This window comes from Tiliqua scincoides, chromosome 5 (assembly GCF_035046505.1).
Source record: "Tiliqua scincoides isolate rTilSci1 chromosome 5, rTilSci1.hap2, whole genome shotgun sequence".
Taxonomy (NCBI): domain Eukaryota; kingdom Metazoa; phylum Chordata; class Lepidosauria; order Squamata; family Scincidae; genus Tiliqua; species Tiliqua scincoides.
In genome coordinates this window covers 73,813,016-73,836,677 of record NC_089825.1, presented here as the reverse complement: position 1 = coordinate 73,836,677, position 23,662 = coordinate 73,813,016, and the positions used below count along the sequence as shown (strand labels likewise).

At 44.5% G+C, this 23,662-nt stretch overlaps 1 protein-coding gene across 1 annotated transcript in view; it reads right to left on the bottom strand.

Moving 5' to 3' along the window:
• Positions 1–23,662, bottom strand: part of HGSNAT (heparan-alpha-glucosaminide N-acetyltransferase) — a 38,629-nt gene that overhangs the window by 1,770 nt on the left and 13,197 nt on the right. Inside the window, exons 6-15 of the mRNA XM_066631279.1 lie at positions 22,504–22,573; positions 18,457–18,566; positions 13,125–13,201; positions 8,446–8,476; positions 6,703–6,863; positions 5,117–5,232; positions 4,289–4,410; positions 3,527–3,653; positions 1,696–1,782; positions 452–529 (exon numbers count right to left, since the gene is read on the bottom strand). Coding sequence (XP_066487376.1) covers positions 452–529; positions 1,696–1,782; positions 3,527–3,653; positions 4,289–4,410; positions 5,117–5,232; positions 6,703–6,863; positions 8,446–8,476; positions 13,125–13,201; positions 18,457–18,566; positions 22,504–22,573 — 979 coding nt within the window. The remainder of the gene's footprint in view (positions 1–451; positions 530–1,695; positions 1,783–3,526; positions 3,654–4,288; positions 4,411–5,116; positions 5,233–6,702; positions 6,864–8,445; positions 8,477–13,124; positions 13,202–18,456; positions 18,567–22,503; positions 22,574–23,662) is intronic.

Sequence of the window (23,662 nt, the reverse complement as noted above, 5' to 3'; positions counted from 1 at the left end):
ACCTTGAGCCACTTCTCCCCAACGTTGATTATATGCCGCAGCAACCAAATGTGTACACCTGTGGGCCAGGCAAAAATGGGTTAAAGCACACGGCTGGGGCATACAGATACCTATTTCCATTGATGGAAAATCTCTTTTGTTAACAGTTAAAAATGTTCCATAGTCTTGCTAAGTGAATTTGTTCCAGAGCCTAGAATTTGTTGTCTGTAAAGAAATTCAGTGCCCTGCCTCCCTTTCTTTGAGCAGCTGTGAGGAATGTTGCTTTTATTCAAATCTACGCCCTCTGGCTGTGATCCTTGTGGAGTTCAATTTATTGATAGTGAAGTGTCAAAAGAAGATACTACACACAGATGTTTTCTGAATATTTTCTAGGAGCTTCAAAAAGCTTTAAAGAGATCAGAAGGGAAACGTTATGAATTAAAGGATCATCAAGACAAGATATGTGACTTACCGTTACTACACTCCATATACAAAAACGGAACATTATTTGTCTGTGCTGATCTTTGTAAAATAAGAAAATTTTTCCTGCCTTAAAAAAAAAAAGAAAAAAGGGAGAGACATTACAAGTAGCAAAACCAATCCAACTTAGAACTGCTAGGCTAGATAGCAGGGTCCAATGGAAGGAAATGGGAAACCAGTTTATGATTATGTAATTACTACAGCCAAGCCAAGTTCTAAAAATGTATTAAGCAATGCTGCTAATTTGCCAATCCTAATGCAGTGTTCTCTGAATTTTAAGGGAAGGTTTCTCCTTTCAAGAATGCAGTCCAAAAAGGCATACTACTTTCTCTTCCAAATAACCTTGCAAAATTTTAAGTCCGGGCTTGGTCAATTATCTAAATTTTTGAAAATCTGGTTTTTATTCTGCAATTTTTACCCTGCTAACTGGTTAAGAGGCACTTGTTCAAGTAGGTGCTCCTCTTTTATTTAGCAAGCGTAGAGTAACTGGCCAACCTCACCCCAGCAGTATCTTTTCTAGTTGTCTGCTGGTGTTGTATCTTTTTAGATTGTGAGCCCTTTGGGGACAGGGAGCCATTAGTTATTTGATTATTTCTGTAAACCGCTTTATGAACTTTTTGTTGAAAAGCTGTATATAAATAATAATAATTAATTCCTAATGTCTGCAAGATCTTAGTTCTTTTCTCCAATCTTCCTGCTGAGTTTTGTCCACAGAAAGGGGTTTGAATCTTTCATCATATGCTAATGATGTAAGAGGCATCTGCTTACATCACCCCTGCTAATTGGGTAACAGGCACTTTTTCAAGTGGGTGCTCCTTTTTTCAGCAGGGGGAGAGTAACTGGCCCATCTCACCCCAGCAGTGTCACCCCAGACAGTGGCTGTCTGCTGGTATTCTTTTGCATCTTTTTAGCTTGTGAGCCCTTTTGGGACAGGGAGCCATTTAGTTATTTGATTTTTCTCTGTAAACCGGTTTGTGAACTTTTAGTTGAAAAGCGGTATATAAATACTGTTAATAATAATTAATAATAATAATCATATGCCTTCTCCACAACCCTGATACATGGTTATGTTTATCATGCTGAAATTAGCCATTCACAGACCATATCATTTAACTCAGCAAGTCCTAGGACTGTTCTCTTTAAAGATCACACTCAGACAGGTTGTTCCCAAGAGCTCCCTCTTACAGGAATGTGTCATGAAGCTTTTCCACCAGTGTATGGCAAATGGTACGATACCTGAACACCCAAAAATGCCATGACAACTGAATTGATTGTTCCTAAAATTCCTTCAGGATCAAAGGCTGTTGTAGTCAAGTAGAGAACCTGTAAATGAATAAGCACACATTATGATAGTCTATCTCTGTTCAAATCTCCTTTTCTGTGTACAATGTTGATATTTTCAGCTAGAACTCAACCAACCTCAATCTCAATTTTGGTATGGAGCTGAAATGACTGTTTAGAATCCAAATGTGTAGTCTGTTCTGATATCATTTTTATCCCTGAAGGTCCATGCACTGTGAAATCAGGAGTAGGTCTCGGGTTTGTGTACACTCAGAAGGGAACAACTACATTGGGAGCCACCTGCTCCTGATCTCAACTCAGTCATAGAAGTTTAGGGGGTTGGGGAGCATCTGAAGAAGCCCAATGTGGGTTAATCAGTTCAAAGGAGTTGCCATCGCTATGGGTGTATGGACATATTAGCAACAACCCACTGAATGCAGCCTCCATTCTCTTCTCTCAGAAGGATTCAGAGTGTACATCCTTGGCAATAGAGACTAACTGCAGAAAAACATTTCGCCACAGACTCACTATTAAGTATAAACTGTCATAATGAGATTCCTTATCTGTTCCCTTGTCTAAGCATTGGTAGGAGTGGAGCTCAACTAAGCCAGAGTGTCATGGAAAAGTAAGAATTAGGTCTATTTCATTAAATTTCAACTATAATTTTTTTTTCCTTGGCTTGGGGTGACTGATTGGGAACTTAAAAACTTGTGAGGCTAAATTGGGAGGGGATAGGAGCGAGTTGTGCCATCTATAAAATCTCCCCCAGTTAGTGAGAGAGGAGTTAGCTTCTTTTGGTTCTGCTGAGTTTCTTGTTAGCTGTTACCCAGACTTTATTGTGGAGAAAAGACCTATTAGGTGAGACTAAGGGTGCAATCCTAATCCCTTATGTCATGGCATAGTGGTGCGAATGGGACACGTGCTGCATCCTGCAGTTGGGTGTCACTCACAGAGGCCTCCTCAAAGTAAGGGAATGTTTGTTCCCTTACCTCAGAGCTGCATTGTCAGTGCTGGAAAGGGGTTAGGATTGCACCCTTAGGGTTTTAAGTGCTTTAGGGCACAATTCTAACCAGATCTACTCAGAAGTAAGTCCTATTTTGTTCAATGGGGCTTACTCTCAGGAAAGTGAGGTTAGGATTGCAGCCTTCTGTCAGTGGTCTGTATGGTATACTGTTATTCTGTGCCTTCTTAATACTATGTGGTTAAAGTTATTGTATGGAAATAAACTACTCTTCTGTTACTGATATTGGAGGATTCTGGATTCATTTAGGGCCAGATTGGTTAACACATGGAAGCAGGAGGACCATAGAATCACACAGCTGCCTGTTATAGTGGAAGGGGGCAGGCAGTGTGTGTGATACAGAGATGTGCAGCTATTAAGCTGTCTGGAGTAACTACAGAATGTTGATTTTACCCCCAAAGCATCCATTTACAGAACCCAGTTTAAAATTTTGATATTCTGAACAGAGCTGAAAATGAAGTGAGACAGGTACATTCTTCCCTGCCTTCTGTTGCTAAAAGTAACTGTATTCCTATTAATATTACATTTGAAATATATCACGGGAATGCAGAGTCAAAGAATTCTTTATGCCATCTTAATAGACACCTGTGGAAAAGCAAAAAAACTTGTTCTGGTGCTCAGCTTTGAAGAATTAAAAAGCAAACCATGTTTTGCCTTCCAACATGGTTCATAAAAATAACTGGATGATAAGAATTAAAATAGGTTATTGACATACATTCATTTCAAAGATGGCCGGATACATATGTGGAAGTTGAAACTACTCACATTAGAAGATGGATGTTGGTAGATGTGTTTCTCTCCCAGGAGAAAATGATCGATATAGGCAGCTGCTCCTCCAGTGCAGTTGGGATACTTCCCCAAATCACCAATGCCTCCAGCACCAAGATATCCTCTAAAAGGGGGGGGGGGGAGTGAAGTGAGTCATTCGATTGAAGGTGGCTTGAGCTGAATGATTTTGAAAGGGACAAGAACTTCCATAATGCAACACTCCAGAAGTCTAACACAGCTGGAAAGCAGCATCTTCCGATGGCAGGGTGGCTCCAGAGGATGATGAGGCATTTGCTAGGGCCTCAAAGAGCCCACTGCCTCAATGCAGTTTGCAGAGAGCAGTGAAATAGGTTAGAGGCAGCATGACAAAGTTTGCACTTAAGGGTGCCTTTCTCAGGAACCCTGAAATTCTGGCATGGAAGGTTAATTACACAGCTCAAGACTGAAGTTCTGGCAGGCAGTCTAAGGATGAGATTGCAGCCTGCTCTGCTCCACAAAGTGCATGTATGCAAGGCCCAGGGGCTGCTCAAGGACACAGCTATGGTTCTGCACAGCTCCCACTGATTTTAATGAAGGTTGTGCATAAGAACTTAGTGGGAAGGGGGTGCCATCTGAATGTTCAGACAACACAATGTCATGGGCAGCCATAATTCCTAATGGGACCAACTTGGGGCACCAGATCTATGATCACATGAAAATAGCAAGTTGGGGGAAAACAACAACAAATAAGATAAAAAAAAGATCTAAGCTTTGATTGACCTTGGACAGGCAGGTACATTTAACAGGAAGGTGAGGCACAGCCAAAGAGCTTCAAGCGCCATGATAAAAATCCACTGGGGCCAGTATGGCAGAATGTCCTGGACAGCAGAGTAGGGAGCCTCCTGTTGAACACACAATAGAAATTAAACCCTGAATAGCCCAAGAAATATTTTGCTTATCAGAGAAAGTAGCACTGTAGCAGATGGACTAGCTAAAAATATGCACAGCTGTAACAGTAATCCTTTCCGAACGATTTTATTTGTTGTTCTTCAAGGCTTAAATTATTGTGGCTTACAGAGGTGATTATTCTTTTACATTATCTTTTCAATTGCATTTTGAATTTCATCATATGAAATATTTCTCAATTCTACTTGGATACAGAAATAGTGCTATAAAGAGGAAGTACAAGTTTTGTTTTGCTTGGCTGGGATTAAAACAAGGCTAAATTTCCTTCAGAGTTAATTTTTTGTCATGTTGCTGTGACTTTTGAAATTATTATAAAAACCCTTCCCAGGCCTGATACCTTGGATGGTCAGCCATTAATGTGGGCACAGTTCTAAGGGATCAAAATTAGCACATACTTCCTTTAGCATACTTAGATTGAAGAAGTCATTTTTCATATATGAAAAAAAATACAAAAAGCTAATTTTTGAAGTTCAAAAAAATAACTCCAGGTATTGGGGGCAGGGGCGCAGAAATGCAAGCAGGTGCACACACAATTTCTGTTTCAATCACTTGACAAAAGAGACAACCAACAATCCAGACTGGCACAAAAGAATTAGAATAGTAATATATCTTCAGTCCCAGCTATTGGGGCCATTTACGCACCAGAGTACTATTCTCAGGAAGAGGCTCAGCAAAGAGAAGCTCAAGCAGAGCAACCACAAGGTATGTACAACCCAGTCTCTGGAGCACACCAGGAATCCGCAGGTTATCCCAAGACACTGTAGGAAGGATAAGCAGGAGGGATAAACTGGCAATGAAATTTTTGAAAGCAGGCATTTCAAAGAAGCCAGTTGATGCAAACATTTCTAAAACATGACCAAGACCAAAGCATGCTCTTTTGTCTTGGATCCATTCATTTCCAAGAACATTCTGCTGCAAGTAATGACTCACTATTTTTTTTAAAACCTAAGTGAGAACTCAACTGGGGTATTTAGCCAAGAGATTATTAATTTAATATTCTAATTCCATAGTAACCTCTGCAATTGCCAATTCCATGCTAGCTCATGCAATTTATGCATGCAGACCTGTCCTATCTGGACTAGTCTCAGAGAGAGCTAGAGGGCACTCAGTAAGGAACAGTAGATGGGATCCTAATCTTTCACACTGCAGCATTCTGGGGTCAGGAGCTCCTTTCATGACCTACAGGGCAGTTAATCGAAGGAGCTCCTGACCATGGAGAACCATAGCACAAGAAGTTAGGATTCAGCTGGAAGAGACTGAGGGCCTGGCCTAGTTTATTCTGTAGTCCTGACCTCTGGATCAAGGCTCCCAATTGTCAGTACTGTACTTCGGAAAAAGAGACTGGAAATTTTGTAATAAATCACATGTTTTTTTTTAACTGTGGGTTCTTGAGACAGCTTACAGCTCAATCCTGAGCTGCCTGGAGCTACAGGACCCGGCGGCTCCACAAAGGGCTCCCGCTGGATCCAGAGCCTCCCGCGCTACCGTGGGAGGCTCCTTGGGAGAAGGGGACATTTGTCCCCTTCCCCTGAGTAAGGGAAGCAGTCCCGCAATGGAACTACTCACTTTAGCGGCGACTGTTTGGTTGCGGCTAAAGTGAAGGCACTTGTGTAGAGCAAGCAGCCATGCCTGAGCGCCCTGGATCCTGCGGAGCTCAGCTCCGCGTACCCACCTCTCCCCAACCCCCAGGAACACTCCCGACCACACCTCCCCCCTCCCTGGAACGCCTCCCCCCACGCCCCGGGAAAACCCCCATTCTGCAGCCCAGTGATCGCAGGCACTGCCGTATGCAGAATGCGGGTGCCTGCTGGGCAGTGGCTCAGCCCCCAGGAGCCCGGCAATAAGTCCCGCAAATGGTTTGCGACTGTGGTCCGCACCGCAGAGGCACAGTGCAGACCACAGGATTGGGCTGCTAATTATGTTGTTACAGGGTCATTTACAAATTTGCTTCCAATCAATTTATTAGCAGAGAAAAGTCAAACTTGGGTGCCCTTCGGGGAGAAAGGGGGAATACAAATCCAATAAATAAAAGCGTGAGTCAGAACCATCAAGTTGGAATTTGTACACACAAACACACACCCCTGGCATAATCTAAACCCCTTCTTTATCACTGAGTGGGAAAAGCTGGACTTTAGGCAGGCACTGCAATGTATTAGTGAACTGGTGAGAAACAATGTATTAGTGATTCTTCTGTCAGTATCAAGATCAATAAATATCTCAGCACTTACAAGGCCCAGTGCAGTAATTTGGATTCACAATTATAACTCCTATTAGAAACAAGAGAAGACTTCTCCATAGGACTTTCCCCAGCAGCAGCCACTTGGAACATCCGCGCCTCAACAGAGAACTCAGGGACAGAGAAATGGAGGTACCCATGATAAACACAAACCTAGACAGGTGTGAGAGAGAGGGGGGGGGGAGCCTGCTCAATATTGATCTAGCTGATGTATACTAATGTAAGAAAACAGAGACATCCAGGATTTGGGGGACCTTCGAGCAAGAGTCATAAGTGGATCCCTCAAGAAGTGAGCCAACTGGCTTTCACTGGGTTTTAAATTCAGGGAAAACCAGTTCAGTATATTTGTGACAGAAATTTAACAGAATCAATTGGCTGGCATCTGTGACATTGTGTACTCTCTTCTAGCAGTCACTCTTTAAATTCTGTTTATAAACCTCATTTACCAGGCTGCGAGATAACTCTATCTCTATCCATTTAGAATTCAAAATATTTGTTTCGTGTTGATTCATTTTTCCTCATCAGTATAGAGCAGGGGTGCCCTCGAGGTCTCTCAATGCAGCCCCTCAGGGAGCCCCCAGTCTCCAATGAACCTCTGGCCCTCCGGAGATTTGTTGGAGCCTGCACTGGCTCAACGCAACTGCTCAGCGTGAGGGTGACTGTTCGACCTCTTGCGTGAGCTATGGGATGAGGGCTTCCTTCACTGCTTGCTGTTTCACGTCTGTGAAAGGAAAGGCCTTTCACGGCAACAAAGGAAGGGCCAGCCTTGCTTTGTGCAAGGCCTTTTATAGGCCTTGAGCTATTGCAAGACCTTCATTCATTCATATAAATTCATCTTTAATATATTCATTTATGTAAACTTATGTAAATTTATTCAAATTTTAAATGTAAATTAATTCTTTTTTCCCCAGCCCCCAACACAGTGTCAGAGAGATGATGTGGCCCTCCTGCCAAAAACTTTGGACACCCCTGGTATAGTGGCTCTATGGTGGACTTGGAAATATTACAATAATGCAGGTATGATCCTGTACATTAAATTAACAACTTTTTCAAATGAAAGGACACTGCTACCTTCCAAAAGCCTTTCTTAAAAATCTAATTCAAATTCTTCTATAATGAGACACCCCAGATACCTCAGATTTTCTCTGAGCTTAATGCTGAAGATTGCTTGAGTGAACAAAATGCAATGTGCACACCTCCAGAGGGGCCCAGCTGCTCAGACTGTATACGGTATGTCTGCATGCACCCTCAAGTGCTAGGGCTCAATTCCATCCTAGTCACAGTTTACAAGCGTTTTAAAAGGATACAAACGTTACACATTGATGCTCCTCACACTTGATAAGAAGCAAATGCATTTCATAAGGTACTATTTTATGAAGCACAGAGAAGCACAGCACATAAACCGACAACCTGAATTTAGGTATGTAGCAGGGATCTGTCTGTTTTTCAGGATTTGGAAATTAATCTAGAGCCAGTCAATCCATTTTCAAACATTCCATTTTAGGACATGGACATTTAGCACCAGCTCTGTATCTCTGCGTTTTCTGCTCTAAAATGAAAGGCTATTTTAAAAATACAAATACTGAAAAACAGAAACCACTGATATTGGACCCTTCTCAGAATCCAAAACTAAACAATTCAACTTAGATTGACATAAAGAAATCCCCATGCAATCCCCTTCTCATTAAACTTGCTTGTGGTCTTTGAAGTCCCATTAGAGATCAGGATGAATTACCATGGAAAGACGAGATCTGCTACAGTTAGCCCTACAAGAAGAAATGGACAATTTATTCATAACACAATGATCAACAGAATGGGTCAACTAGTAACTATTTTTAGGTAGCAATCAAAAGCTTATGACTAAGAATATTAAATAAACTCTCCTCCTTTAATAAAACATCAGTAAATGAGGGCTCAACTATATTATTACATGCAGAACACATATTATTGAAACCAAAATTGCCATTATCTGAAGTAAAGTCATTCCATGTGAGGGCAATTTGAAGTAGAGAAGCAGTATAGGGAGTCAAGATGCTTAACTCCCTCAAGATATTAACACACAAGCACATATTTCACTACTGAAATGGTTAAATGTCACTCACTGTTGCTCCAGATTGACTGCTTTTCTTACCACAGGGCTCCAAATGTGTGCTTGCCCACCCAACAAATATATCTGACGCCCCACTATGGGAGGTGTAACTAAGGGCCCAATCCAGAATGGTGCACGCTGGCACACAGTGTTGCAAACGTGCCATAAGGTACGCCTGTGACACTGCTGGACCAGTGCAGGTGCTGGCTCAGCACCCGGCGGAGGACGGGTGGCCACTGCCCATAGCTCTGGGAGAGCAACAAGCAGCAGAGAGGTGAGTAGGGGTATGTGGGGAGGCACTCGGGGGGGGGGAAGGCATGGTGAGGGAGGGAGTGGAGTGGAACGGGCAGAGCTCAGTGGATCCGAAGCCTCCTGGCCCAACACGGAACTACTTTACTCTGTGCTGGCTAAATAGCTGGCGCAGATTCAAGTAGCCCCATTGCGAGCCGCTTCCCTTACTTGGGGGAAGGGGATGAATCCTGGGCACTGGGCAGCTCAGGATAGGGCTGCCAGAGGCACCAATGTAATTACCAGCAGCAACAGCTGGATGCACCCCATCACTCTCAGACTGTTTTTGTACCCTCAGCCATGTTGAGGTTCAGTTACAAGTAATCTGAATGTAAGATGCGGCTAGGCCTTGACAACTGTACCCTAAAGATTTCTACGGTGATGGGTTGTATTTATTATGGTATTTGTGCACAATCACCTCTACATCAGTCTTCCTCACTAAAATATAATGAGCATATCAGACAGCACTCAGGACAATGAATGCATGTTATTCCATTTGAACCAGAATGGAACCAGACTGCTGGCGCATAACATTAAAAAGGTGGCAGAGCAGCTTTTAAACTGATCCCTGGGGGAAGGCCGACAGGAGCCGAGGGGCATCCGGTTCGGGACTCCTCATCCCTATGGGATGAAGATGGGGAGGTTAGAGAACAACAAGACAAAGGCAGGGTAGGAGAAGAAATTGGGAAAGGTAGGGTGATGGGATGTGATAGACGGTTTGGCACAATGAGAGGATGCGGGGACAAAGGAGCGAATAAGCAGCCCATCCTGGGGCATTCCGTGTATAAATGCTTTTATGCGAATGCCCGAAGTCTACGAGCAAAGGTGGGAGAACTGGAATGTCTGGTGACAAGGGAAAATATTGACATAGTGGGCATAACGGAAACCTGGTGGAATGCGGAGAATCAGTGGGATACCGCAATCCCGGGCTATAAACTCTACAGGAGGGACAGGCAGGGGCGTGTTGGAGGTGGGGTGGCCCTTTATGTTAAGGAAGGGATAGAATCCAGCAAAGTAGAGATTGAAGGTGGGTCCGACTCCACCGTAGAATCTCTGTGGGTTAAATTACCAGGCTTGTGCAGCAATGTAATACTGGGGGCGTGCTATCGTCCTCCAGACCAGAAATCGGATGGGGACCTTGAAATGAGGAAACAGATCAGGGAGGTGACAAGGAAGGACAGGGTTGTAATCATGGGGGACTTCAATTATCCTCATATTGACTGGGTCAATTTGTGTTCTGGTCACGATAAGGAAACCGGATTTCTTGACGTGCTAAATGACTGTGGCTTAGATCAGCTAGTCAAGGAGCCCACCAGAGGACAGGTGACTCTGGATTTAATTTTGTGCGGTACGCAGGACCTGGTTAGAGATGTAAACGTTACTGAGCCATTGGGGAACAGTGATCATGCTGCGATCCGTTTTGACGTGCACGTTGGGGGAAGAATACCAGGCAAATCTCTAACAAAAACCCTTGACTTCCGACGGGCGGACTTCCCTCAAATGAGGAGGCTGGTTAGAAGGAGGTTGAAAGGGAGGGTAAAAAGAGTCCAGTCTCTCCAGAGTGCATGGAGGCTGCTTAAAACAACAGTAATAGAGGCCCAGCAGAGGTGTATACCGCAAAGAAAGAAGGGTTCCACTAAATCCAGGAGAGTGCCCGCATGGCTAACCAGCCAAGTTAGAGAGGCTGTGAAGGGCAAGGAAGCTTCCTTCCGTAAATGGAAGTCTTGCCCTGATGAAGAGAATAAAAAGGAACATAAACTGTGGCAAAAGAAATGTAAGAAGGTGATAGGGGAGGCCAAGCGAGACTATGAGGAACGCATGGCCAGCAACATTAAGGGGAATAATAAAAGCTTCTTCAAATATGTTAGAAGCAGGAAACCCGCCAGAGAAGCGGTTGGCCCTCTGGATGGTGAGGGAGGGAAAGGGGAGATAAAAGGAGACTTAGAGATGGCAGAGAAATTAAATGAGTTCTTTGCATCTGTCTTCACGGCAGAAGACCTCGGGCAGATACCGCTGCCCGAACGGCCCCTCCTAACCGAGGAGTTAAGTCAGATAGAGGTTAAAAGAGAAGATGTTTCAGACCTCATTGATAAATTAAAGATCAATAAGTCACCGGGCCCTGATGGCATACACCCAAGGGTTATTAAGGAATTGAAGAATGAAGTTGCAGATCTCTTGACTAAGGTATGCAACTTGTCCCTCAAAACGGCCACGGTACCAGAAGATTGGAGGATAGCAAATGTCACGCCTATTTTTAAAAAGGGAAAGAGGGGGGACCCGGGAAACTATAGGCCGGTCAGCCTAACATCCATACCGGGTAAGATGGTGGAATGCCTCATCAAAGATAGGATCTCAAAACACATAGATGAACAGGCCTTGCTGAGGGAGAGTCAGCATGGCTTCTGTAAGGGTAAGTCTTGCCTCACAAACCTTATAGAATTCTTTGAAAAGGTCAACAGGCATGTGGATGCGGGAGAACCCGTGGACATTATATATCTGGACTTTCAGAAGGCATTTGACACGGTCCCTCACCAAAGGCTACTGAAAAAACTCCACAGTCAGGGAATTAGAGGACAGGTCCTCTCATGGATTGAGAACTGGTTGGAGGCCAGGAAGCAGAGAGTGGGTGTCAATGGGCAATTTTCACAATGGAGAGAGGTGAAAAGCGGTGTGCCCCAAGGATCTGTCCTGGGACCGGTGCTTTTCAACCTCTTCATAAATGACCTGGAGACAGGGTTGAGCAGTGAAGTGGCTAAGTTTGCAGACGACACCAAACTTTTCCGAGTGGTGAAGACCAGAAGTGATTGTGAGGAGCTCCAGAAGGATCTCTCCAGACTGGCAGAATGGGCAGCAAAATGGCAGATGCGCTTCAATGTCAGTAAGTGTAAAGTCATGCACATTGGGGCAAAAAATCAAAACTTTAGATATAGGCTGATGGGTTCTGAGCTGTCTGTGACAGATCAGGAGAGAGATCTTGGGGTGGTGGTGGACAGGTCGATGAAAGTGTCGACCCAATGTGCGGCGGCAGTGAAGAAGGCCAATTCTATGCTTGGGATCATTAGGAAGGGTATTGAGAACAAAACGGCTAATATTATAATGCCGTTGTACAAATCGATGGTAAGGCCACACCTGGAGTATTGTGTCCAGTTCTGGTCGCCGCATCTCAAAAAAGACATAGTGGAAATGGAAAAGGTGCAAAAGAGAGCGACTAAGCTGATTACGGGGCTGGGGCACCTTCCTTATGAGGAAAGGCTACGGCGTTTGGGCCTCTTCAGCCTAGAAAAGAGACGCTTGAGGGGGGACATGATTGAGACATACAAAATTATGCAGGGGATGGACAGAGTAGATAGGGAGATGCTCTTTACACTCTCACATAATACCAGAACCAGGGGACATCCACTAAAATTGAGTGTTGGGCGGGTTAGGACAGACAAAAGAAAATATTTCTTTACTCAGCGTGTGGTCAGTCTGTGGAACTCCTTGCCACAGGATGTGGTGCTGGCGTCTAGCCTAGACGCCTTTAAAAGGGGATTGGACGAGTTTCTGGAGGAAAAATCCATTATGGGGTACAAGCCATGATGTGTATGCGCAACCTCCTGATTTTAGGAATGGGTTAAGTCAGAATGCCAGATGTAGGGGAGAGCACCAGGACGAGGTCTCTTGTTATCTGGTGTGCTCCCTGGGGCATTTGGTGGGCCGCTGTGAGATACAGGAAGCTGGACTAGATGGGCCTATGGCCTGATCCAGTGGGGCTGTTCTTATGTTCTTATGTTCTTATGTTCTTAATGAAAAGAAAAACAGTTACAATTTCTTTGTCGCAATGTCAGCAAAATGTCCCATAGCAGTTGAATCATTATGCATTTGTGTGAAAGTTTAGTATCAGAAAGTATCAGAAACATGTAGGTGCTGCACCTACATGTTTTTTTACGAGTATGTGGTGTTTAGTCCTCAGCTACAGTAAATCCAGCATGGTCGGCTCTGTGTGTCCATTTCTACAAAATAAGTTATCATAATAAAATATGATGAACAATAGTTACCATTCCAGCTCTGATGCTTGAAGAACCAGTACTTTCCTCCGCCATAATTCACAAACACCATAATTATAAGAGCCAACCTACAAAGTCAGGGAAAGCAAAGCTGGATCACACCACAAAAGACACAACCACATAGCATGCACTGCACATATTTCACTACTGAAACTGTTATATGGCACCTGAAAAGATAAGCGACAAAATTAACAGATCTGGTTAACCCATTTCTGCCCAGCCCACAGGTGTACACATTTGATCCTTGTTGCATGTATGCAACGTTGGGCAGAAATGGCTTAACTTAATGGTGTACTTTAACCAGTTTACAATCTCCGATTTTTATGGGCACAAAACCAAAAACTCCAGTCCCACACATTTAATAGGTTACAGCATCCCAAGAGAATATCACACCAACTTGTTGAACTCTTTGAATATGAAATGCTACCACAAGTATCAACAATGAGCCCCGTATAAAAATGTAATTTCTTAACAGCACTGCAGACCTCTCAAAACTAAACTGCAGCCAATCACATCATAGCAGGAAGGGTACCAAGGGTACTAATGTCAGATAAACAGATGTTGCTAAGGAGACAGTATCGGCCCTATCTATGACTACATCATTGCTTATCACTGAAGTTGCAGTACTACCTCAGTTCTGCCTCTGACACTCTGGAATATTAACACAGCTGTATGTTCAAGTCAGAACTTGTGATCTACAAGTAGGGTGACCAGATACAAGAGACTGGGCAATTACGGCTTTAAAATATCCACAACTCTTCTATACAATTATACAGAAGCAGAAATCCTGACCTTCTTTGCTTGTCACCCTATATATGAAATACTTAAAGCACTTGTACTTAATCCGCTGTAGAACTATTGATTTTAACAGATCAAGTGCCAATGGTTTACAGCAGGGGTCTCCAAACCCCGACAAGGGGTCCAGATGCGGCCTGCGGCAAGCCTTTATCTGGCCCGCGGCCAATCTCTGATCCCTTGAGAGCCTCTGGCCCAGCTGACCAAACACAACCAGAGTTGTGCTTGTGGGGTGGGGGAAAAGCGGTCCATTTAAGTGTGTGCCTTATTTCTTGGGCTGAGTTTGTGCTTGGAGAAGTCCTGGACATTTGAGCCCATTCATTTATTCATTCATCTAAGTTCCATCTCTAATGTATTTATTTAAATTTTATATTTCCAGCCCTCGACACTGTGCCAGATATTTGATGCGGTCCTTCAGCTGGAAAGCTTAGAGACCCCTGGTTTACAGCAACGGTTTCCAAAGCACTACTTGCACATTAGGATTGCAGGTAAGAATTTGTGGGGGCAGGGCCTGGGGTGGGTGTGTGTGTCCCAACAATGTGGGAACCTAGGGGCTTTTCCCCTTATCTGGCCTCAGAAAGGGTCTGGGACGCCTGCACCCCTCTCTACGGGGCTCCCCAGTGCTAGAAATTGCTCCATTTGAGGATTGAAGTGCATTTCTAACCTTCCCCAAGGCCAGCGCGACCTGCAGGTAAGGCAAAAAGCCCCTGGCTTCCCGCAGCACCACGATAGCTGCGGCAATGTCAGAACACCCATTACTGGGCCACTCTCCTTAAGGGAGAATGGCCCAGTTCTGGTTCCTTACATTGGGAATCACTGGTTTAGAGTAGTTTGTGCTATTTGAGAACTGCTATGTAAAGAAAAAGGTTTGCGCTGGCTCCTAAAAGGGCTCTCCCAACTGCAATCTATATGTTTGGCAAACCTACTAAGATTTGCAGCTCTTGCAGATCAGTCTTACCATTGGATCTGTAGTGAAAGTTCCCTGTGTTCAGTGAAGATCTCAAGTGGCAGAAACAGCTAAAGTGTATACAGTATATATTTGAGAAAAGCTCTAAACTGCAAAGGGACTAGAGCAGGGGTGTCAAACATAAGGCCCAGGGACCGGATGCGGCCTGTGGAAGCTTTTTATCCGGCCCTCAGGCTCCCAGCTGCTGAGCAGTGCTGAGGTGTTATAAGAACAGTGCTGAGGTGCTATAAGAACAGCCCACATGAAAATGGGGCTCTCCCATAACTTGAAATATGATCAAGATTTGTGTATTTTCTCTTCTGTCATTTGCAGCTAATGAGTTCCTAAGTGAAAGAAGTGCTTATTTTTGGTTATTACTTGATTAATGACATCATTTCCTGCCTAATGACATCACTTCTGGCCCTCAGCAGGTACCATGAATGCTGTTCAGCCCTTGGTATGAAACTAGTTTGACACCCCTGGACTAGAGCTTGCTATAACTGGGTTCTCAATAATCTGAGGTGATTACACGCATGCTTTGAAAGAGAAGGGGCAAAGAGATAATAATAATAATAATAAAACTTTATTTTTATCCCGCCCTTCTCCCTAACGGGACCCAGATAGGGAGGGCAGCAGTGGGACAACAACATAAAAGCACTGTTGGATCTGACCAATCTGGTTCACTAAGCTGCTCTCCTCAGTGGCCACTCAGATGCTCTGGAAAGTCCACAACTGGAGCATGAAAGCAATCAATGTTGGCTTCCCTTGAATTGTATTTGAATACCCTTGAATATACAATACCTGTATACAGGTATTGAACTGTATACTAACTGGTTTGTAATGCCCTTAAAAAAAAATCAACATAACATTGTATTTCCTCTCCAGTTCTCTGAGGAAGCCAAATTTTATGCTGTTGCATATTTGTGTCAGCAGATCAGCACACTCATGACTGAGTTCTTAAATAACCCTTGGGTGGCTGGAATCTGAATACAAGGACTATTAATGTTCAGTTCATTAATATGCACTAGAACTTCATCTCTTATCTCCTTAGTTTGGTATCTGACTGAAAAAGAAATCAACTGAGATGTCTGTCTCACATTGTTCACAAGGAGGACCAATGCAAATAAATTCTTCTTCTCTGTACTCTCCCTATTTTCTTCCAGTAATCCTTCACTCCTTTGTGGTCTAATCACCCAAATGCATCCCTGGCCAGTTTCTTTCTTCTGATGTATTTAAATAAATGTATCGTTGTTCTGTATAGCAATATGCTCTTCAAAAATAATTTTTCCCCTTGCGTTATCACCAAGTTGCATTTATTTTGCCTTTTTACTTATCATTTAGGCTAGATTCCCCGTTGTTTGAAGGGAGACTTCTTGCCTTTTATAGACCTTGACTTTGCTTGCTAATTATGCTGGCATCCTCTTGAACCTGTTGGTTCCTTTCCTAATATGTGGTATACATTCTAGCTGGACTTCTGTTTTGGCTTTCAGGGTCCAATTCTATCCAACTTTCCAGCACTGGTGGAGCCTTAATGCAGCCACAACATAAGGGCACAAATGTTCCCATACTTTGAGGGGGCCTCTGTGACTGCCTCACCACCATGGGAAGAAGAGCATTCCCCATTGGTACAGCAGGACTGGTACTGGAAAATTGGATAGGATTGGGCCATCAATAAGCTCCCAGAATCTTGAAAACATTTCAATATTCTGATTCTCACTTTTAACTTCCTTTTTTATTATCTTCCTCTTTTTTTAAGTTTCCTCTTTTGAAGTCAAATAACTGTGGAACTACATAGCAACAGCTAACTGATATGGGCTTGATATGTAGATACAGATTGGTGATCAGACAGTGCTTTTCTAGTAGGTATCTTTGGGTCTCTAAAACCAGATATCTGCACACAAAGTCTGGAAACAAGGAACTGAACATAGTAATCCTCAATCACACTGTATCTCTTTGACCAAAGACTAGCCTACATAGTTAGTTATTCCAGTTGTAGGTATAATACATGAAACAAGAATAGGCCCAGAAGAAGGTTTGGCAAAGCATTTCAATTGTCTTATTTTTTGCTGTTTTTTCTAAGGGGACAGAAATGAGGATATAGTCCAGCCTGAGGGCCCTGACCTCTGCCCCCTTAAGGGGCAGGGACAGGCAGTGATGCGATTCCCAGGATCGCATCGCTAAGGGGGCTGCAGGGACTGGCATGCACTTACCAGTCCCTGCTGCAGCCTCCTAGGGGTGCGGGGAGCCCTGCACGACCCTCGGCAGGGCTCCCCAAGCTTCAGAAAGTGAAAGCAATTGTGGTCCATTTCCAGTTTTGCAGAGGTGGGGCGCGATTGCTCTGCTTTCACTTTCTAAGCTTCAGGGAGCCCTGGGGAGGATCACGCAGGGCTCCCCAAATCCCCAGGAGGCTGCAGCAGGGACTGGTAAGTACATGCCAGTCCCTGCAGCCCCCTTAGCGATGTGATCCTGGGGATCATGTTGCTGACTTCCCTGCACCTTCCCCCTGCCCCCGCTGCCTTCCCTGTTCCCCCGCAAGGACTTACTGCAGTCCTCAAACTCCGTGAGAGTTTGAGAACCGCAGATATAGTACGTTGTTCATGGAAGCAGAATCTACCATATAAGTACATAAGAAAAGCCTTGCTGGATCAGGCCAGAGCTCCATCTAGTCCAGCATCCTCTTTGCCACAGTGGTCCAACAACTACTTCAGGGCAGCACCAGAGTATGCATCATATCCCCCTTCTCAGGCCTGATCCGCTGACACAGGGAAACATGACATGCACCAGCAATTGAGCTAGAGCAGGTTCGAGCTGTTCCATTGTGGTTGCTGGGGCTTATCCTGGGACAAGGAGACAAATGTCCATTTATCTTGGGGTGACCTCCTATCCACTAAATTCCCCCACAGGATGCAGCACAAGCCATGCTGGTGCTGATGCATCAGCACAGGGCAATTTGTGCTGGATTGGGCTGTCAATCAGTTTCCTGCTACCAAAATGTTATAATGTGACTTCTATGGACCGTTTTATTCTCTATCTAGTATCAGTACCCAGATTCCTCATCTACAGGATTTGGAGGTACTATATTTAAAAGGTCAGGGTGATTTCTGGAGTCATTTATTTTTTCTCCTCCATTCCTCCACCATAATTATATATTATGTCAAGATAGATGCCTACTATGGTTAGTTCAACCATGATTTTCACTTAGCTAGAGATGTTAAACCAGCTTCAAAACCAAACTCCAGTTAGCATTAACCATGGTTAAACTCAATGGGGGAAAATTTACCTTTGACGTAGGAGGAGGTGTTGGAGCAAGTAAAATCTGAGGCCTAGTCCAATTCTTTAACCATGGTTAAATTACAGGCAGCATTCTGCCTATACTGGCCCTTAATCCCTGTCAACTTTGCAGCTGTCAGCTTTGCAACCCTGTGACTTTATGACATCTATCCCAGGAGTTTCTCTGTGTCCTACTAGTACTGAAAAATAGTTGAAAGCATTACTATTTGCCTTGAGTACTCATTTCCTCTAACACATAGCAGAAAATTCCTTTAAAAGAACTCAAAGAAATTGTCCACTGTTGCAAGTTACCCTCTGAATGTGTCCAGAGAACGAAGTCTTTGAAGGGAAGAAGGAGTGTTCCATATACCAGCTGGTAGATCTCCATTAATGGAATCTGTTCTGCTTGGGGATCCAAGCTCCTTGAAAATAAAAGAACAAGGAAAAATAAGCAACGCTGTTGATGAATTTGAAAAAGGGCCTGCCCATTTGGAAATTATTTATATGTCATTTTATTTGTCCTGTCTTGTGCGAGAGAGTTGCTGCTGCTTAGTGTTACCAGACTCAGTATGAGTTGCTGGTTCAGTACACTTAATAGCTACAAAGAAGGAAGTATTTCCATAACAGCAACTTCTCCCATCATAGTGCTGCAGTGGTTGATGGAACAATATTGAGGAACACGCTTCTCTTTGCCCAACAAAGCCATGTTCTGTACTAATCCAGTGGTTCCCAAAGCCACTTTTTAAAACAACATTTTTTTGGGACCCACCTAACTTTAAGAGACCAAGGGCCCTAACCGACCCTTGGGCCAACACAAGTCCCTTGTGTCACCTAGGAGTGTCGCAAAAATGCTGTAAAGCACTTTTGTGCCACTCTGAGGGGAGATGGGCCGGTGCACAGATGTGTGCCAGCCTCCCCGCTCCAATGCGAACCCTGTGGAAAAGGTGAGTTGCATCAGCTAAGCTTGGCCAGCGTGGAGGTTTGGGGAGAGCGTGGGGAGGGCGTGGGGAGGAGGCAGGAGGGAGGCATTTCGGGGTTACCCCTGCTAACTGGGTAAGAGGCACTTTTTCAAGTGGGTGCTCCTTTTTTTAGCAAGGGGAGAGTAACTGGCCCATCTCACCCCAGCACTGTCTGTTCTAGTGGCTGTCTGCTGGTATTCCTTTGCATCTTTTTAGATTGTGAGCCCTTTTGGGACAGGGAGCCATTAGTTATTTGATTTTCTCTGTAAACCGCTTTGTGAACTTTGTTGAAAAGCAGTATATAAATACTGTTGTTGTTGTTGTTGTTGTTGTTGGGGGGAAGGTGGGCAGCAGGCGGGACTGTGGGTGGGCATGCAGGGAGTGGGAGGCAGGGTCAGGGCTGGATCCCAGCCCCATTCCCAGGCAGCCCAGGGCACCTCATCAGGTGGCACAGATCCGAGCAGACCCATTGGTGTGCTGCAGCAAGATATGGCGAAGGGGAAATGTTTCTCTTTACCTCAGGCTGAGCCTCAGCCAGCCCCAAACTTGCGCTGAATGTAGTGCAGGCCTATTGGCCTGCCTGTTTCCAGAGCAAGTTAGGATTGCGCCCTAAGGGCCCAATTCCAGTGCTGATGCAGCTGTACCAACAGGGCATCCTGCAGTGGGGAGGCAGTCATAGAGGCCTCCTCAAGTCAAAGGAACATTTGTTCCCTTACTTCAGGACTACACTGCAGCTGCATCAATACAGGAAAATTGAATAGGATTGGGCCCTAAAAATAAGAAGTTTCCATTTAGCCTCTGTTTTTATCCTTTCTACTGTGGTGGGGGGAACCACCTTCTGGAATGTTTGTTGAGCTCCATATTCATCGGATCAGGACTATTCTGGTGGTCTTGTACTCCTCGCCTTCGATAAGAGCTGAAGCACACTTTCCTATGGTGGCATTCTGTTCCCCTCACCCTGCCCGTTGAAGTAGGCCAAGGCACGGTTGCCTACTCATGAGTAAATGCACACATGTGGCTCCATTTCACTCACCATAGGGCTCAATACATTCTCCTTGTCAGCTTTCGGCATGTCAGTTTCACAACCCACCAAAAATTGCATTGCTAACCAATAGTTTGAGAACCACTGTATTCTCTATTACCACTGTACTATTCTATTACCACTGTACTGTACTATAACCACTGTACTATTCCCACCACACCAATGGGGAACTGAAGTTGCAAAGCCAGCTTGCTGATAGCAATCTTCTAAATCCACAAAGCTGAGCAGGAAACTGCACCAATGCCTGCCAAGTCCAAGGACCATGAGAAGATTGGAAAAGGCAGCCCTAGCAATTCAATTATATTTCAGTGGGAGCTGCACCAATTGTCTCTCTTCATTTTCTTTTTTCATGTTATCCTTCTGCAGTGTTGGCTCCAGGTTTCTGTGGGCCCTTGGACTCTGTTATTCAGGCTTTGTTAACTCCTGCTCCTATCTGGACTTTTGAATTCATAAAGAAAAAAAAGCTTACAATACCCTTGAGAATATAAAACTCTCCATAGAACTACATAAATTATAGCCATCCTCAAAATGCCTGAGATCAGGGTAAGGAGCTTCCAGGACAAATACCTTTACTTTCATACTTCATATTTCTAAATCTTTGCATATATTTAGCACCAAAGTCTCACGCTAGCATATACGTGTATAATAGCAGGAAAGATTGTAGACTCCTCAACAGTCTCTATATACTGGCAAATGCCCACTCCTTTCTACTACATGTTCTTCTGCATTGCAGAAAAATGCCTTGGCTCTTCATACTGTTATTGTATTTTTCAACAGGGAGGAGGCAGGAGGACTTTCTGCCTCTGCTAGAATTGCTCTTGAAGTTGGATGACTTATAAATGAACAGGTCTATGGACATTATCTTTCATGTCATATATGCACAGAAATTGCACTGCCACCAAGCTCCATTCTAACAGATGTTACCAATCTACTCCAGAATTTTTAAATGGCATCATATTTAAGAGCAGAAACTACACCATATTTTTAGTGCTCTTTTAAATGCCCCTTGGCCTGTTTATAGATCTGATCTTAGGTGTTATTTAGTTTCCTGTATGAACAAAGAGGGTGGTCAATTCCTTTTTTTGAACGGGGACATTCTTTCAATAGAATACAATTTCCCATCAAAACTAAACAGAGGCAGAAATGACATCACATGATGTCACTACCCTGATTCTCCCAGGGGGCAGGGCACGGCTTGCTTTGTTGTACCCCGTCCTGACTTCTGTAAAGGCTGGGAGCCTACACAGTAGCTGGGATGGGGCACAGCAAAGTCAACCAAGCCCCACCCTTGGGGAGATCATGAACAGACATTCTCCTTGAGGGTGGGGCTTTGGGCGCCTTGATGCAGCCCCTGTGAAGGCTCCCAACCTCCACAGAAGCTGGGACAGGGTATGGCAAAGTCAGCCAAGACTCGCCCTTGGGGAGAACGTGAATTGATGTTCTCCCTGAGGGCAAGGCTTCGTGCACCTTGTTCAAGCTCCTGTGGAGGCTTCATAGAAGCCAGGGTGCAGCGAAGCCACCAGCCTTTGGAGCCAGAGGTAATTGAGCAGAGCCTGGGGGCAACAGTGACCCACCAGTGTGGCACCTGTGACATGTGCCCCTCAGGTTCTGCCAAGAGATATGCCTCTGCCTGAAGGTATTCTCAGGAGCTCAAAACTCCTCCCAAACACAACTGTGAAGTCATGGATGTGAAGCGGAAGTTGTGTCCAGGAGGCTGCCCAACTGTGTCCAGGAGAAAGCATGCTCATTTGTGTGCAGGAGGCCTTCCAATCATGTGGATGTGGAATTCCAGTGTGTCCAGGAGACCTTCTGAGGTCGGAAAAGGCCCATGGCCCACTCCATGGACCTTCCCTGGCTTCAGAATACTTCCTGGACGTGACTGGAAGCTACTTCTGGTCGTGAGCAGGAGGCCCTCTGAGCCTGAGCTCAGCATCCTTCTATGGTCAAATTCACTGAAGCAGAGCCTGTAGAAAAAGACTGCCCACTGTATTTCATGCCAAATCTCTAGCACACCAATTATGCTCTCCCCCAAGGCAAGACACCAATGGGCTGATTTACACACACATGTACATAACAATGTCAGAATGGTTGAACTGCCTCTCTAAGCAATTATTGTATGCAAGCTGATGCCACAGAATATACAAGAGCTTTCAGTAGTGTTTCACATTACTAGTGAAGTCATTACTAGTGTTGCAGTTTCCAGTTATCAACTTTCATGTATGAACTCACTGTGTCAGTCATTTTTGCAAAGATTAAAAAACAATATGGCTAAGATTTCACAGTCTATTTGTACATCCCTCAGTGGATTATCGGCAGTGTTAAAAGAAAAAGACAGGTTATATTACTGCGTGAGCTTACTGAATTAATAAGACGGTCTGTTTCTCTGGGATTCATCTTCTTGTAAAGCCAATTTCTAATTGGTTCAATGCTGTGAATGAGTAAAGAAGAAAAATTCAGACTCTGTTCATTAGAATCACACTTATGGCATGCTTACTATCTAATGCAATTGATATCCTGACATTCACTTTACAATGAAATTCTTGAAGAGGCTTACAACGATGGTTAAAATAGAAAAAATGACATTACGATGCAAGAATTAAGATGTCATAAATGACCCAAAACAACTAGCAGTACTAACAAGTTTAGACAAAATAAAAATTAAAGGTTTAGGGCCCAATTCTATCCAGCTTTCCAATGCTGATGCAGCTGTGCCAATGGGGCATGTGCTGCATCCTGCAAGGAGGGCAGTCACAGAGGCCTCCTCAATGTAAGAGAACATTTCTTCTTTACAAAACAAAAGAATGCACAATTAAATTGAGACATGAAAGTCTAAACATAAAACTCTGGGAAATCTGAAAGGAATATATTTATAATGGCAGATTATGAGACACATTCCCAACTGTTTAAAACAGGTGCACTCCTGTAAAACAGCAAAACCAATATTGAACTTAGGGGCGATCCTACCCTGAGCTGGAATAGGCAAGCCAAGAGGCTTGCGCTGTATCCAATGCAGGATAGGGGCCCCAAGTGGCTCAGCCAGAGGCAAGGGGAAACTTTTCCCCTTACCTCTGAGTAAGGTGCCTTTGCTCCTATGAGTCTCCTCAGACTTGCGCCACCTTCTGAGGTGGCGCAAGTCCGAGGAGAACGGAGCAGCTTGAAGTCTCTCCAAACTCCCCAGGATCAGGGGTTGGGATCCAGTGTAAATGCTGGATCCAAGCCCGCCTCCCATTCTCCACCTGCCTGCCCACCCCCGGGGCTGCTCACCACCCACCCTCCCCTCACCCAGGAACGCCTCCCTCCCGCCTCCTCCCTGCCCACCCCAGAGCCTTGCATCAGAGGAAGCTGGTGCGGAAGCTTGTGTCAGCCTCCGCAGGACAGCACACCTCTGTGTACTGGCCTAGTTTACTACCAAGAAGGCGCAAATGTGCTTTATGGCACGTTTGCAACCCTCCTGGGCTGGTGCAAGGGACTTGCAAGGTCTTGCAAGGTCTTGCAAGAGACTTGCACCAGCCCAAGT